Source organism: Peromyscus eremicus, chromosome 9, assembly GCF_949786415.1.
Source record: "Peromyscus eremicus chromosome 9, PerEre_H2_v1, whole genome shotgun sequence".
In the NCBI taxonomy this organism is placed as follows: Eukaryota; Metazoa; Chordata; class Mammalia; order Rodentia; family Cricetidae; genus Peromyscus; species Peromyscus eremicus.
The window spans coordinates 60883199-60900619 of NC_081425.1; the positions used below are offsets into that span (position 1 = coordinate 60883199).

At 46.3% G+C, this 17421-nt stretch overlaps 1 protein-coding gene across 1 annotated transcript in view; it reads left to right on the forward strand.

Annotated features, from left to right (window-relative positions):
• The window catches only part of Sgcg (sarcoglycan gamma), a 43159-nt gene extending 30240 nt beyond the window's left edge, over positions 1-12919 (forward strand). Inside the window, exons 6-8 of the mRNA XM_059274382.1 lie at positions 4500-4572; positions 8954-9077; positions 12608-12919. Of these exons, the coding sequence (XP_059130365.1) occupies positions 4500-4572; positions 8954-9077; positions 12608-12781 (371 nt within the window). The 3' untranslated portion in view covers positions 12782-12919. The remainder of the gene's footprint in view (positions 1-4499; positions 4573-8953; positions 9078-12607) is intronic.
• The last annotated feature ends 4502 nt before the right edge of the window (positions 12920-17421 follow it).

A 17421-nucleotide genomic window follows, 5' to 3' on the forward strand; every position in this document is an offset into this window, starting at 1 on the left:
TGGGGTGTACACAGGAAAACTAAATAAAACCATCATGCAATTATAAGTACGTTGAGAAGGTTATCACCAAAAGTTATCTATTCATAGTGACTATAGTTATGACCATGTTTTGTTAAATAGAAAATTTAGTAGGATATTTTCATCAACCTTAACTTTTCAAGATAAATTCTCATGGCAGCTTTTCTCCACTACTTCCTGTGAAAGTCCAGAGTTCACTAAAAAAATATGAAAACAGATGTATCTGGATCACCATGCCTGTTAGGCCCATAACCAAAAGCACAGACACTTTGTGGTATGTCCCCATGGACAGCTGACAAGCCACAGGCACAGGCAGTCATCTTTCTACGGAAAGGAATGAGGACTCCCCTGCAGTGGCTTAGGTCTCACAGACACACAGATATCACATGGGAAGCTGAAGGGTGCACCTCCAGGTTGACTCACACTGACTCCAGCTTTTCCTGAGTGCAGGAGCTCTGACATGTAATGCACCCTGCCCTTTTGTGTGACTTTCTCTGCAAACATCTATGTGAGGATCTCAGTAGCTTCTGGGGCCCTGGTACTGCCAGTCAGGTTGCCACAGTCTCCTCATCTCATTTATTTTTTATTTAGTTTGGCAATTGCTCTGTTTGGGCTTCCCTGTGTCACAGCAACTTCCTGGCTGCTCTGTTTGAATCGTTTTGTGTTTTTTGTGTCAGACAGTGTATGATGAGAGAGAAAGAACATCATCATATACTCACTGGCTGCAGTGAGGATCTCTCTTCAGTGCAATGCAAAGATATTGTATTTCCTGGACGGTGGTGTGCCTTGACTCATGTTGTAGAACTCTGACCTCTGGGTACCATTGAAATCAGAACAGCTGCAGTCACCCACGAGAGAGACCCACAAGACTGGGCGGATTAATGACTTACAGTTGTTAGAAAGAGAGACTCCTTAGTGGTGTAACTCCTTAGTGGTTGTCGATGAGTCAACCATGCACCTGGGACTAACCCCTTACCCACACTCCTGTAAATAGCTTCAGTAGACTCAGTGGTTCACCAAGCTAGACTTGGATGGAATGATTTCTTTGATACGTCATTGGGACAGATAGAAGTGTAGTTCCCAAGAAAAGTCACAATAAAGCCATCGTACATTTTAAGGCCAGTCTAATCATTACAGGGAAAATAGATTGTTTAGAGGCAAGAATCAAAGCATAGAGCCAAGTAGGGTGGTGGCTCGCCGAGGGGGTGGCAGTGTTCTGGAGGAAGTGGGTCATTCCCAATTAAGGTCTGAGATAAGAAGCTCTGTCAGGGTTCAGGTGGGTGGCAAGCATCTGGGGAAAGAATCAAAGGCGATGCTTGTTGGTGGGTAACAATGTTGTTCTGTGGGTGATGGAGAACCCAGGGGAAGAGAAAACACCACACAGCAGAGGCAGCCCGCAGATAATTCTTACGTTGAGGATCAGCCATGGGGATGTCACCTCAGCTATTGACTGTGCATCCATGGACACTTGGAACAGAAGCCTTGAGTGAGCACATGTGAGCATCACACACCAAATGAGCTATGAGAATGCCCATGAGGCCCCAAGTAGGAGAGTGGAGATTGAACGTGGGGGCAGGATTATCTCAGTAGCCATTTTCCTGGTGCCAGAAGAGCTGATGTTCCAGAATTTGAGTCCAGGAAAGATAGAAATTGTCCTTGGATGTCATCATGGAGGTTACTACTGTCTTAGAAAGAGCATTTTCAAGGGGGGAGTGAGGGATTCAAGGCAAGAAGCAATTTGAATTGCTTGCATTGTGAATAGAATGGGAGGTTATATAGATGCCATGCAGTGTGGCCATGATGGGAACAATGGAATTATTTTACATCATCTGAAAAGCCTGTGACAGTCCACAAATGCTCAATGAATGTATGGAATTGACCTTAATAAATATTGGGCAGCAAAGATACAGTGATTTAACAAGTGTCTGTGTGTGCACATCCCCTATTCAAATAGAACTGTTAATATTGAATTCTGTGTATTAGAGGAGTCTAAAAGGAACCTGTCAGGAAGAATGGAGCCACTTGAAGCCACCCGGTACTGGGCTCTGTCTATGAACTCCATGGTTGTTGGACTCTACTCCATGAACCGTCTCCCACCTTCACCGTTGTAATCAGTCTAGTGCTTAAGGCTTACTGCAGATCCTCCCATGACTATCATTCATTAAAAAATAGGTGGGCACATAGGTATGTCTGCAGGCAGGTTTTTCTGTCTCTCCTACCAGCTCCCAAGTCATGACACAGAGACTCATTGTTAATTATGAAAGCTCAGCAGATAGCTTAGGCTTGTTTCTAACTAGCTCTTATAACTTAAATTAACCCATTTCTATTAATTTGCTTTCTGTCTTGTGGCTTTATTACCTTTATTCTGTACTGTCCATGTTGTTTTCTCTGTCTGTCTGGCAACTTCTTGTGACTCTGCCCTTCTTCTTCCCAGTGTCCTCTCTGCCCTGAAAATCCTGCCTAGCTATTGGCTGTTCAGCTTTTTATTAAACCAATCTGATTGACAAATCTTGATGGTGTACACAAAGATTATTCCACAACATATGTGGAATATAGGACATTTACTTGATTGATGTGGGAGGACCCAGCCCACCACGGCAGTACCACTCCTGGACAGATGATCCTGGATTGTGTAAGAAAGCAGGCTGAGTAAACCATGGAAATCAAGTCAGTAAGCAGCTTTCTTCCATGGTCTCTCCTTCAGTTCCTGCCTCCAGGTTCCTGCCTGTGATGGACCTGGAACTGTAAGCTAAGAAAACCCTTTCCTCCCATGTTGCTTTTGGTCATGGCATTTATCAAAGCAATAGAAAACAAGCTAGGTCAGAAACTGGTACCCATGTGTGCCCTAGGCATGGGGTATGCCTACAGTGAGGGTAGGCCTGGTGATAGGTGAGGTCCACGCAGGGGTGTGTCCTAAACCTGGGATGGGCCCAGTCAGGGGTGGAGTCTAGGCATGAATGGGACCTAGGCAGGAACTGAGCTTTGGCCTGGCAGAACCTAGGCCAGGCAAAAGCCCTGGATAAATCTTAGTGGGTGTAATAGATGAAGCGCTACTGCTAAATTCTATGCATATGCCCATAAAACTTAAGGTAGGAAATACCTTGAATATAGCCTGAACGATGGATTTGCGTTGCCGCTGTGCCCAGTACAGTGATTACCCACTTGTTCTCACGTGCTCAGCGCCTGTGCCCTTGCCGCTTTGCTTGAATCCTCACCTGCAAACTTCGAACTTCACAAATGACTTTATCACAAGGTTTGCACTAGCCCCCATGTGCCGTAGTCCGCCCTGTTGCCTGAAGGTGGATAAGGAGCTGTGCTTTAACCACAGCAGGTTGACTTTCCAGCAACACTGCTCATTTACTTAGGTAATGAAGCCCCACGGCATGCAGATTTAAAATGTGAACGCTGGTCTCAAATGATAGCTAACGTAGGATATGACAGTGTGTCGGCTGCTCCATGTATCTCTGTACCGCACCCTGGGCACATTCTTGCCTGTGATCAAGTTCTCTGATAAATGGACTGAGAGAGATATGCTAGTTCCAGAAACACAAGGGGGCTATTTCAGATGTTTAGAATTCTTTTTTTTTTCTTTTTTTCTTTTTTTGGTTTTTCGAGACAGGGTTTCTCTGTGTAGCTTTGCGCCTTTCCTGGAACTCACTTGTTAGTCCAGGCTGGCCTCAAACTCACAGAGATCCGCCTGGCTCTGCCTCCCGAGTGCTGGGATTAAAGGCGTGCGCCACCACTGCCCGGCGTATTCTTTAAAACTGTTCTACTGGGCCTTAGAAACAAATGACATAAGACACACCTGTCCCCCCCCCACACACACACATGCACACACACATGCACACACACACACACACATGCACACACACACACACACACCAACTTAGTATTACTGGAAAAAAAAGACGGATGCAATGTCAATGTGAGTTATTTCTTTTTTCATTTTGATGACTAATATCATTCTCTACTTTTAAAATAAGCCTGTTAGTTTGCAATAACTTGGGTCAAAAAAAAAATCACACTCTGTTGATAAGCTGTCGTAGTGGCCTCAACATGTACAGGAACTGTTGTGCCCTTTTTCCCTGAATTTTGAACCCATGAACAAATTTGGCAAAAAGGAACACAGACAGCAGGCTGAGCATCCCTTACCAAATGCTTGGGATCCAGAGTGTTTGAGGTCCCAGATGTTTTAGATTTGGAACATCTGCCTGTGCACAGACACCCGAGGGATGAGAATTCCCTTGGGCTATAGCTTGGAAGTACTAATCTGTATTAGAGTGGGTTTCATGAGCTTGCGTTTTGACTGCAGCCCATCACATGGGGTCAGTGTTGGAACTTTCTACTCTCAATGGTTAAACTGATCAAAAACCCTGGATTCTGGGATTAGGGATGCTCAGCCTCTTGGCTGGACTGGCTGTTTAATTTGGCTGATTCCACTCCTTGTATTTTGTTCTGATGCATCTCTGGGCTTTGTTTAGGGCCGGAAGGAGCTCTTTTTGAACATTCAGTGGAGACACCCCTTGTCAGAGCTGACCCATTTGAAGACCTTAGGTAAGGAGTTTGTTTCCAATATAAACACACTTTCTTACAGCTATTTTAATTTGCATTTCTCTTTGGGTGTTGCCTTAGTTTCTTGTCTTGTTTCTGTGATAAGACTATCCTGACAAAATCAGCTCAGGGGAGAATAGGTTTATTTCAGCTCATAGTTTGGGAAGTCGGGGCCACAGATGCCTGAAGCAGTTGGTCTGATTGCACCTACCCACAATTAGGAAGTGGAGATGAATAGATGCCTTTGCTCAGCTTCCTTGATTCTTTTTGTACTGCCTAGGATCCACCCCAGGAAATGATGTCATGCTCAGTGAGCAGGTCTCCCCACCTCAATTAACCTAATTAAGATAAATCCACAGGCATGCTCACAACTGCCTGTAAGTCCAACTCCAGGAGATCCAATCCCCTCTGGCATCCTGAGGAAACCATACACATGGCAAACAGACAGACAAATAGGCATGCACCACCTTCCCCCCCCGCCCCCCCCCCCGCCCCAACAACTCTTCTTACTGGATAAGAAAGTAGGTGCGTGGGCTAGAGAGATGGCTCATCAGTTAAGAGCACTGCTGCTCTTTCAAAGGACCTGGGTTCGATTCCCAGTACCTACATGCTAGCTCACAACTGTCTGTAATCCCAGTCCTAGGGGATCAGATGCTCTCTTCTAGCTCTGAGGACACCTCACTAATATATGTGTACTCATACTCATGAACACACACACACACACACACACACACACACACACACACAATTTACAATAAAAACAATGTCTTTAAAGATATCATTCATTGTGGAACATTTGATTTTCTTTCTTTTTGTTTTTCATTCATCTCACTGATCTGTATGATGTGGGGGTGGGTGTATTTTAACGTAGGTGGGGATATTGGTGACTGACTGGGACCAGCAGGTCATTCGTGGGTGACAGGACCCTAAGGTGGCTGGCCAGAGATGAGAAAATAAAGAATATAGAAAAGTTGGGACCAGGAAGTACTGCATACACTGATGGTTTATGCCAAGCAAGTTAATGGGAAGTGCAGCCCCTTATATACAGTTGCCAGGAGGGTGTGGGTGGGACAGGGAGCAGGAAGCTGTCATAGGATGGGATGAGGTCAGCAGCAAGCTAATCAAGCAGGGTTGCACAAGGGGAATCCATCATATCTGAGGTATGTCACAGATGGAGCACACAGCAGCCTGGAACTGATAACTCTGGTCTCTTCAGGGAGAAAGGCCAAGTTCCCAGGGATGGAAACTTTAACTCCTTAAAGACCCTGGCCCCAGCCCCAGAGCAGACCTTGGCAAGTCTGTCCCTTGGCAAGGACACAGAACTAGGTTCCCTTCATCTTTCATGGGGGTTCTGAGAACACCTGGGATCTGCCTTGATCTCAGCGGGAGACCTTCTTCAGTTCCAGGGGCCCTGCTCCTTTTGTGATTCTGGAGAATCCAGAGCCCCTGGTTCTCAATGTGTGCCATCCTTGTTCTCTGGAGGTGCCAAGTCCTTTGCTTCTGCCCTCGGACTCCTTGGGAGATCGGGAATAGGATTCTGTGTGTCAGTGAACGTGGCTGGAAAAGCGTCCTTCATTTTCATGGATCTTCAGCTCAAGTTCCACATGCCCTTTAGGTGGGAATTACAGCCACAATCCTTGGTGGCCTCACCAATAGGAGTCACAGGTATTTCATTTGAAAATTGTGGCGGGTGTCTCAATATGCTGCCTGGCCTCTGCATCAGAATTTTAATTCTCACAAACCCCACTGCTGAGTGTTACCAAACGCATAGCTCAGTGAGCTCTCAAATCACCGTGTCATGATTTTGAAAATCTGATTCTTGCACTTGAAAGTTTGCAAAGTCCTCTGCAATTCTGTTTTATTTTATGTATGGGAAGTATTAAATCCATGGGCTTCACTAGAATGCCGAAGACTCCATGCCGCACTGGCCCCCATTGCAGAGCCTTCCCCTGAAGCCACCCCACTCCTCACCTCCAGAGTTTTAATGTTTTGCATCATACTGTATCTGCATTTAGTAACTGATCTTAGGGAACAGACCCATCTTCACTTCTTCACCAAGGCTGTAAAGGTCATGCGGGATTTGCCTGAAATGCAGCAGGCCTATAGGAGCTGCTTCCATGTTTTTCCTTCCCGGCAAGAAAAATGTAGGTCACAGCAGAGCACCAGTGACCCAGATGCATGGACAAGCAGACAGAGTAAGCAGGAGAAGATTCACCAGCACTCACACAAATGAAGCCAAACCGAATTAGACGAATCAACTCCATAGATGTCCTTTAGGGGTATGCTCACATCCAAAGCAAGATTTCAACATATGCAGGACAGGGATTTTACATGCTCTGATAACTGAACAAAAGTGAAATTTTGTCTTGTGTTATCCACAGTGATGGAGGGGGCAGGGTGCCGAAAGAGGGCAATGGAAGCGTAAATGATCAGAGCACGTTATATGTGTGCAAAATGTCATAACAAAACCCACTACTTTGTGCAATTAAGATATGCTAATTAAATGTAGGAATAAAAAACGACAGAAATTTCCAATCTAACATGTATCCATCTGACTTAAAAGTCTCTCCAGGGCTGGGGGAAAGGTTCAAAGGTCAAGTGCTTGCTCAGCGTTCATGAGGTCCTGGGTTTCACCCCTAGCACTGAAAAAACGCCACCAAATCCACTCCTAGGGCCTTTCTAAAGCTATGCCACACCTTCCTAATCCTCCCGTGGTCAGTGCTACCCCACAGCCGGCACCGTCCCTGAACGGCGCAGCTTTCCTGTCTGCTGTCCCTCTGACTGGTCTGAGTTGAGAGGTTTCTGTGAAATCAGGTTTGTAGCTGTGCGGCTGGACTGTCCACCAACAACTGCATTGTGCCCCCAGGTGGAATCCATCCTTTTCCAAGTGGAGGCAAACAAGACATACTTTCTGGCACATATATTTATGGTTTGTTCTTACGTTTGGTCCAACCCCAGGAGAGCCTGATCCACTGTACCAAGCCAGGTGGGGCCAGCAGGCATCCTGTCTCCTGAGCTCATCACTTCAGCATTTTCAAAAAAAATAATCTTCCCAGTTACCCTCGGATCTGGCTGAACTTAAAGAGACTTTGAACGGGGAGGCTGGGGAGACAGCTGTCAGTAAAGTGCTTGCCAGGAGGCAAGACAACTTGAGTTCAATCCCCAAAACTGCATAAAAGAATCAGGCACAGTGGCCTATGTGCCTGTGACCGCTGTGATGAGGAACATCCGAGGCATCCTGGCCACCCAGCCTTCCCTAACCAGCGAGCTCCAGACCAATGAGAGGCCGCGTCTCAGAAAAACGAAAAGTGAACTGTTCCTAGGGACCAACATCAAAGGTTGTCGGCTGGTCACCACCTACACGTGCACACATGCTCCCTACTGTGTGTTAAGAGTGTGCCATCATGAGAGCATACGCATGTGTACACACACACACACACACACACACACACACACACACACACACACATCCACACTAAACACATAGCAAATATTTGTCCCTAAATCTGTCTCCCTTTCCCTTCCCTGGGAGTTTGTCCATTAACTAAATACTATCATTGTTTACGCTGTCCACCAATGGCAGTTCCCTCTGCAGGGCTGTCTGCACAAGATTACAGCCATCTGCCGACTGTACCCGGGGACAGAGCACACTAAGTTCATAGGCTGTCACTATTGGGATGCTTATTTCTCTGCTATTCACTGTGTAGGTTAGTTGTCAACCTGACACGAACTAGAGTCGCCTGGGAAGAGGGACCCTCAGTGGAGAAACTGCTTTCATCAGACTGACCTGTGAACAGTTTTGTGGGGCATTTTCTGATTGATGATTGATTCGGGAAGACACAGCACACTGTGGGCATGCCATCCCTGGGCAGATGGCCTTGGGCTATGTAAGAAAGCAGACTGAGTAAGCCATGGAAAGTGAGCCAGTGAGCAGCCTTTCTCCATGGGCTCTGCTTGAGTCCCTGCCTCGAGTTCCTGCCCTGGCTTCCCTCAGTGATAGACTGTAAGCTGTAAGCTGAAACAAACCCTTTGTTCCCCTAGTTGCTTGTGGTCAGTGGTTCATCACAGCTATAGAGAACAAACTAGAACACTCATTTTTTCTGGATGTATGAGTATAGAGCACGTCAACATTCACGAGTGACATCAAGTTTCTTGGAGAGTCTGCATCCCTTGTTAGCTACCCTTTCTATATTAAGCCATGTGCTGAAGGTTTGTGTGGTAGTTTATTTTCCTCCTTCAGTCTGTTGGTCCTCCCTGGCCCAGAACTGCTCACCTGGAGCCATCCTCCCACCTCAGGCTTCTGAGTAGCTTGAGCTCAGAAGCATCTTAACTGCTGTGCCCCCGCTCAAGGGTGGCTTTTAACATTTTTTTTTCCTCATTTCAGATTAGAATCCCCAACCCGGAGTCTAAGCATGGACGCCCCGAGGGGGGTTCACATTAAAGCTCCCACTGGGAAAATGGAGGCCCTTTCTCAAATGGACATCGTCTTGCGGAGTAGTGACGGAGTAGTGAGTACAGTGATGGAATTGTGTGTGCTGGTGAGGCACCTGAGTGCCGCATCCACCAGGGCGTCAGGATGTGAGCCTTCTGCTGGCTTGTACTGAAACATGACGAAAGGGATAGCATGGCCAGTGTGGGAAGGACTGAGTCAGATAAGGACTGGGGAAGGTTACAGAAGATTAGAGTCACACCATAATGAGCTCACTTTCGTACACTTGCATCTGCAGCACCAAGTCACTCATTATTTTATGCTGTGAAAAAGTGCTGCAGACTTTTGGGACATGCAGACACCAGACCCAAATAAACACACAGACACTTACATTATTTAAACTGTTTGGCCTAATGGCTCAGGCTTCTTGTTAACTGTTCTTATATCTTAAATTAACCCATTTCTATTAATCTATAAGTTGCCATACAGCTCATGGCTTACCAGTATTTTATACCTTGCTTCTCATGGCAGCGGCTGGCAGTGTCTCCTGACTCAGCCTTCCTGTTCCCAGAATCCTCCTCTCTCTTTGTCCCACCTATACTTCCTGCCTGGCTACTGGCCAACTGGCACTTTATTTATTAACCAATCAGAGTAACACATTCACAGCATACAGAAAGACATCCCCAGCACCAATTTTTGCATTTCCTAGTGACTCAGTGTTTCAGAGCATGGCTATGATTGGGGTTATGTACAAATGACAACTGGCCCCTGTTGTTGCCCAGAGCACTATGCTTGCTTGCACAGAATTTAGTGCAAAATAACATGAACGAAGAAAAACAAGTATTTTTCCAAAGATCAACTACAGTACGGTTCCTTTCTGGGGCTCAAGTCCATAATGACAGTATAGCAGATCCACCCTACACCGTGATTTGTAGAACTTTTTTTTATTAATAATAGAAGGAAAAGGCTCAGCTTCAGTCAGTGGGGAAACCAGGCATTCCAGGCTACCTAAAGAGTCCACAGTGAGGTGACAGGTTGGAGCAGAAGCTGACTGTAGTCATTATAGTGCATATTGCACAGATTGAGAGCTTGCTTCTATGTTCAAATAATGCATAGGTTCAGGAAGTCTCTTAAACAGACCCTCCAGAATGTCCTTTTGATGTGTAGGTAGAGCTGTGTGCACTTGTGCTCCTGCTTCCTGGGTGTGTGTGTGGAGTGTTGTCCTAAGTCACTAGCACAGTGGGGGTGCATGGTTAAGCTCTCTCTCCCCAGCTCTGCCCCAGGCTTGCCCCAGGGACAGCCAGCAGAAACTGTAAAACACAGTACAAGGAGTGCAGGGCACAGGAAAACCCGGAAGCCTGGGCCCTGTGGGTCACCAGTCCTCCAATTCAAATAGGGATTTGAGTTCTGGAAAGTTTGCCGGCCCTCTGTGCCTGTCTCCTCATTAGACAAATGTGGGTACTGTTTGCTTAATCGTGTCTTGTGGTCTGAAGGCACTAGTGTAGCATTTTGAAATGACGTTCATTTAAGATGAACAGGAAAATGCAGTTAGGATGCACCTAAAGACGGTCATGAGAAGCCACTCTGGGTATATGGACAGAAGCCAGTCAATGATCACCCACAGGGAAGACATGAAAGTCATCTACAAACTGAAACTTAGGAGCTTATGAGACCCAGAGCTGGCAAAGTCAGAGATGAAGTCAGGGATTTTGAAATCTTAACATGGAGACACGGTGTTACCACACACTGCACAAAGCTTCAGTTGCTATGGAGACAGTGTCACCACACAGTGCATAAAGGTGCAGTTTTTAAATGGTCATATTTCCTTCTGTGAATCAGGCAGCATTTTTGCAGGCAGCACACAGTGGGACCTCCAATTCCAGTTGCTGTTCCCCATGAGTAGGAGCTGGACAGAGGGAGGACAGATGTCTGGACTCCAGCCTAACATGGCGAACAGAGAAACAGTGTGGGCTGTCAGTGGAGGAAAAGAAACGACTGGACAAATTAACCTACTAACTACAAGACAGGAGAGGGCAGAGAGGCCGGGGTAACAGCCTCCCGGGAAGAGCAAGCACTCGAAGATCCCCTGGCATGGCATGGTGCCCACTGGGTTGCCTCTGCTCTGCTGCTCTGCAAGGCCACACAGTGCAAGGCGTCTGTCAGGCAGCTAGCAGTGCTCTGACAGCCCATTAGGAGATGGGAATTCTGGACGAGAGCTATAGGAATCAAAGAGAGCGCTAAGCCGGCTGACAACGAAGACACTATGCCAACCTCCAAAGCACCGAAACTTCTTTTTAATGAGTGAGTGTGGGAGGAAGCGGCAAGCTGCTCAAGGCGACTGTTCTCATGTCCTTAGCAGAGTGGTTCCCCTGCCTCATCAATGGCTCTTTCTTAGGCTCCTATTTAACAAACCCGGTGGTTTCCATGGTGCTTGCCCTGGCTTCAGTCTTCAATTCAGGTCTACTGCATTCAGCACTTGGTAGAAGACAGAAAGGTTTCAAATAATGGTAAGAGTTTAGGGAAATGGCTGGCAGCTAGTAAGGTGAATTCAGTTATCTCTCCTAGGAAAACAAATCACAGATAAAGTCAGGATAAAGTCGGACATCCACAAGCAAAAATAAAGATGATCCCATTTCTATGGACTGTTTGTTATCCCAATGGGAAGGAGACGATTTAGCATAAGCTCCATGCGATCACAGTATGAACTGGCATAACAATTCAGTCAGTTTTGTCAGATAAGTTCAAAAGCCATTTTTTTTAGGAGTGTGTAGTTGGTTGTTTTTACTCTTTGCTCTTGGGGGCCCTCCACCCAGCTCCCAAATAAATACATGGAATCTTATTCTTACTTATGAATGCCCGGCCTTAATTTGGCTTGTTTCTAGCCAGCTTTTCTTAAATTATCCCATCTGCCTTTTGGTTCTGGGCTTTTATCTTTATCTATTCTATATACCTTTCTTTACTTCTTACTCTGTGACTGGCTGTATAGCTGGGTGGCTGGCCTCTAATGTCTTCCTCCTCTTCCTCCTCCTCCTCCTCCTCCTCCTCCTCCTCCTCCTCCTCTTCTTGCTCATCTTCTCTTCCCAGATTTCTCCTCTTACTTATTCTCTTCATCTGCCAGCCCTGCCCATCCTTTCTCCTGCCTAGCTATTGGCCATTCAGCTCTTTATTAGACTATCAGGTGTTTTAGACAAAGTATCACAGCTTTAACAAATGCAACATAAAAGAATGCAACACATCTTTGCATCATCAAACAATTATTCCACAACATCAATGAGTATATCTTCAATTATATTTCACAACAGGAGGGAAGTAACCCAGAATTGAAAAGCAATGTAGTTTGCTGAACCAATTGTAAAACAACTGGTCAGTTTTCCCAGCTGGGGAGTAGAAGAAAATATGGCCTCTCTCCACATTGGAGGAGCATGTCAGCCCAGCCTGCACAAAGAATGGAAGAGGTCATTTTGAGAGGACTCAAGTACAGGCAGGACCCAGCTGCTCGGTACCCAGCCTGCTTTCAACGGGAGGAAACTATCTTTCTTAGAATACGCTGGGAATTTCCCTTGGTGCTGCCTGTTCCTCCTTCCTCATGTCTCACTTTCTCCCAAACAGCTGGTGCTTGATGCTGAAACTGTGGCTTTGCCCAAGCTGAAGCAGGGGACACCGGGTCCCTCTGGCAGCTCTACGGGGTCCTTTGAGATTTGTGTGTGTCCTGATGGGAAGCTGTACCTGTCTACGGCTGGTGAGGCCACCACCTGCGAGGAACAGAGCCACGTCTGTCTCTGACTGCTGCTACCTCTTCTGCAGAGCACGAAGTCATCTTGATGAGCCGAGAGCTGTGGCCTCAGCCTTTGTGTCCATGGCAGCTGGCTGGGAGCTGGAGGCTCATTGCTAAAGCACTTGGATGCATGAAGGGGATGGGTGTGTGTGTGTGTGTGTGTGTGCCGAGGGAACTGTTGGGCCCAAACTGCCTGGTTTCAGAATGGCACAAAGAAATGTCAAGAACTTACTCACTGGATTTTCATCTTTCTAGCCTCCCTCCACGTCTCCCATGTTGAACTGCTGTCTGGAAGCAGCAGTGTATAGTGCTCAGCTATCTCTTCACATACATACAGCTGACTGGTGGATTCTGAAGTGCCCCAACTCTGCACAGCCCTTCCTTAACCTTAAACCTCAAGTGCTCCCTTCAGCCAAGTATAGTGTGTGAGGTTTTACCAAGAGATCTCCAGGGTTTGAAGGGAATTTGAGATTGATGGATTTTCAATAGATAGTTAAGGAAAGAAACCACACAAAATTAGTCATGCTTTTTATATACATACCAGCGAGCAATAAAAATGACATTTTTTTTTTCAGACCAGAGTTTAAAAGTGTCTTACTTTCTTTAATCTCACAACTCTTCAGGGTAGGTACTAATTTTCCTCATGTTATTTGTGACAAAGACTCAGGCCAATCAGTCATAAGGTAACTTATAAGTCACAGGGTCCCAGGTAACTACTAAGATTAACTCAAAATGTGACCCTAAATTGGCATGGCCATTTTCACTTGGAGAACTGATATACTCACTCCACCCCAAACTCCAACTATGGCAGCTGTATGCATAGATGTATAATGTTAATTTGACAGATTTAGAAGGTGCCAAGGGCTTTTGTCTCCAGGATCAAAGGGAATGATAAGCCTCTACCTTCCAAGCCTAGTGCTGACTTCCACAAACAGGGGAGGCTGGGTGCAGTGGCATGGGAGCAGTCATGCAACTTCTACAAAGGAGGCTGGGTGCAGCAGCATGGGAGCAGTCATGCAGTGTGTGAATGCATACAGTGCCCTGCTGTGGGATGTTCTGTATGGCAAATGTGTTGCTGATTAGTCAATAAATAAAACACTGATTGGCCGTTGGCTAGGCAGGAAGTGTAGGCGGGACAAGGAGGAGAATAAAGCTGGGAAGTGGAAGGCTGAGTCAGAGAGACACTGCCAGCCACCACGATGAGAAACAGCATGTGAAGATGCCGGTAAGCCACGAGCCATGTGGCAAGGTATAGATTTATGGGCATGGATTAATTTAAGCTGTAAGAACAGTTAGCAAGAAGCCTGCCATGTCTCTCTTTAAATCAAGGCCAGCAAACAGAAGCTGTGATCCAGAGGGGGCCAGGCTGTACCTGTGCTGGCAGCTGAACTTGGTAATGTGTAAGAGTCTCCCAGGTCTCTTTTCCAAGGCATGAGGAGGATACAGAGAACAGATGCGGCTTGGTACCAGGAGAGGCCATTGGTGAAGGTGCATCCTTGATTGCAGTAGAAGTCTTAGTATTAAGGGGTCATAGAGAGAAGTTGAGGTTTGGCAATATGTGGCAGGGTCAGGGTCCCTGAGGAGAACCCAGCAGAGGCTACTGATAAAGGTACAGTTCAATTGTAGCAGAGACCCCAGAATTTTGGAGATGCCAGTACCATGAGACAGCCACCAAGGACAGCAGCATATGTGGAGTGGGGCCAGGCTGAGCCTAGAAGACAAGTCACATGTGCTGTGGATGGCAGAGCCGAGAAGATGGTTACACAGGCAGTGGTTTTATAACCCAATGAACACAACAGAATTCGGGCTCTACCTGCCATAGCATCCTGTGTAACGGGCACTATGGTGGTTTGAATAAGAATGGCCCCCATAGGCTCATACATTTGAATGCTTGGTCATCAGAGAGTGGCACTACCTGACAGGGATTAGGAAGTGTGGCCTTGCTAGAGGAAGTGTGTCTCTGGGGGTGGGCTTTGGGGTTTCAAATGCCCAAGCTAAGCCCAGTGGCTCTCTTCCTGCTTCCTGTGGATACAGGATGTAGAATTCTCAGCTACTTCTCCTGCATCATGTCTGCTTGCATGCTGCAACTTCCTGCCATGATGAGAATGGACTAAATCTCTGAAACTGTAAGCCAGCCCCAATGAAATGTTTTCCTTTATAAGAGTGGCTATGGTCACGTTGTCTCTTCACAGCAATAGAACCCTAAGACAGAAGTCACTGACTAAGACAGACACAGTTTTCTGAAAGCTGCCAAGTTCTTATGATAGTGCAGCGCTATGCTGGCTGAGCCCTCCCTCAATCCACCCATGAGCTGTCTTGAAGGCAGAATGCCCAACGTATGGTTTTCAGTGTATCTGTTTTGTGTGGGTTTTGTCCCTTCCCTGACTTAAATAACAGTGGGTCTAGACTGGCTTCAGTCACCCCCTACATGTTTTAAATTTCACTATCTATATTCTTATAGCTTGGAACACAATGAACTTTGCATCAAGTATAAACCAACAATTTAAATAGTGTGAGCACTGTGTATGAAAAGCACACTGTTAACAGAGTAGAGCACAAGTTCATTTCTGGCTTCTTAGAGGCTATGGCTTGTGGTATCCTCTTTTCCCTCACAGTCCACTGGCCACCAGTCCACAAGGTCAAAGGGGCAGAAGGGGCAAGAGAGAACTTTGTATGGACTAAACACGGGTGGAAATAGCCTTTCAAGAGATAACTTCAGGGAGACAGCTCAACTTTATTCCAGAGTGAGGGGATATAAAAAGGATGGGGACAGAGGCTAGGGCATCACCTAATTTGCATTAAACAGCAAGTTCCTATCATGAGGCTCCTAGCTCATGTCTAATTACCTTATGGGCATTACGGGGAAAGCTTCTGCAGGGAACTGTGTCAAGGGTCACACTAGAGATATGTCAGGCATCCAGGCCTAGAGACATTCTCCAGATAACGTCAGGTAGAGCGCAGGAACATCCCCCCCCTCACCCCCCCCACCCCCACCCCCACCCCCACCCCCGCCGCCCAGGGTGGAGAGAGTCCTCCAGTTGTCCAGTTGCTGAGCTTGGAGAGAGCTGCCAGGCCATGGTAGACTGCAACCTCTAACCAGCAGGGCCTCCCAACAATGGCTTTGTCTTCAGAGGTAGGAGAGGGCATTTCCTGAACCCTGTTCCACTATTCCCTACGTACACTCAATGATCTTTAAACGAAAGTTAACTAATTTGGCTTTAGAAAGTATGCAGATTAGTTTTACCATGTTGCTAGGTAAACCATACCAAGCTTTGGTCTGAGACAGACAGGCTGGAATGCCCTCACCATATCCTCAGATCTAACACAGGGGACACCTACAATGTGCTCAGAGGGTCTGTGTGATAGCTAATCTTGGTTGTCAACTTGATTACATCTGGAAGCAACTAAAACCCAAGTAGCTGGGTACACTGTGGGGGATTTTTCTTGGATTATTTGAGGCAGAAGACTCACCCTGAATTGTGATCATCTGTGATCAGAAGACCCACCCTAAATCTACCACATCTTCTGGTGGTAGCCCACATAAAAGGACACAGGAGGAAGCTTGTATTTTGTCTGCTTACCCTCACTCTCACTGGAATGCTAGTCTATCCTGACCCATTCCTTTGCTGGTGCTAGAATCTACTTCTTTGGGATTTCAATGTGGATTGAAAACTGGCAGTTCTCTAGGACCTCCCAGGGACTCCAGCATCAGATTGGGACTGCTAAGACATGCAGTCTTGGGACTGAACAACTACTAGATCACTGGCCTTTCCGTAGGAGAGAGCCATTGTTGGACTACTCAGACCACAGCCTGTAAGGCACTCTGATAAATCCCTAATATACAGGTATATATTAGTTCATTCTATCAGTTCTGTTCCTTGGAGAACCCTAATACACTTCTTTTAAATAAATGAAGTATAACCTTAAGTCATGTTAAGACAAATGAGCAACAAGTTTAGAAATCAACGTGTTGAGAAATTCTATCTGGGGATTGTTCCTCAGCTTCTACTCAGCCCTTCCAGCCCTTAGGTGGACCACTGGATTCTAGACTTCTGCCCAGTTACCAGGCACTGCCAGGCAGTGAATCTCCTCATATACACCCTACTGGTTCTGACTAACACATGATAACTAAAATCTAGCATGACTGCCATTTTCTCCCAGAACTAGAGCTGTATCATGGTGTTGTATAAGATTTCAAGAGCACAGCTTATGAGCAGTGTTGATGGAATAAACGTCACCCATCCCCAAGTCAACTAAACATCTTACTGGAACAATTCTTGGGCTCAACACCCTTGCTCTCCTCTCTGCTGTACTGACTGCAGTGCACAGACATGCCTGGTACAGCCAGGACACCCATCCTTGCTGGGTGCCCTGTCTAATCCCGAGAGAAGGCCTTACTTCTACCCCATCTTAACCAAGAACTACTCTGAAGCACCTGCTTCAGGCATTCAGTTTCCATTATTGTAAAGAAAAAGAAAGGAAAGGAAAGGAAAAGAAGCAAATAGGTATTTAAAAGCTTAAGCTAGTAAAATACACAATTTTATTCAGGGCAGAAATTCTTTATTCTCAAACTCTAAAAATATCCAGGGGGAAAGACTTCTCAAATATGCTTGCTGCTGTTGTCAAGTTAGTGTTGAAAGCTGATCTC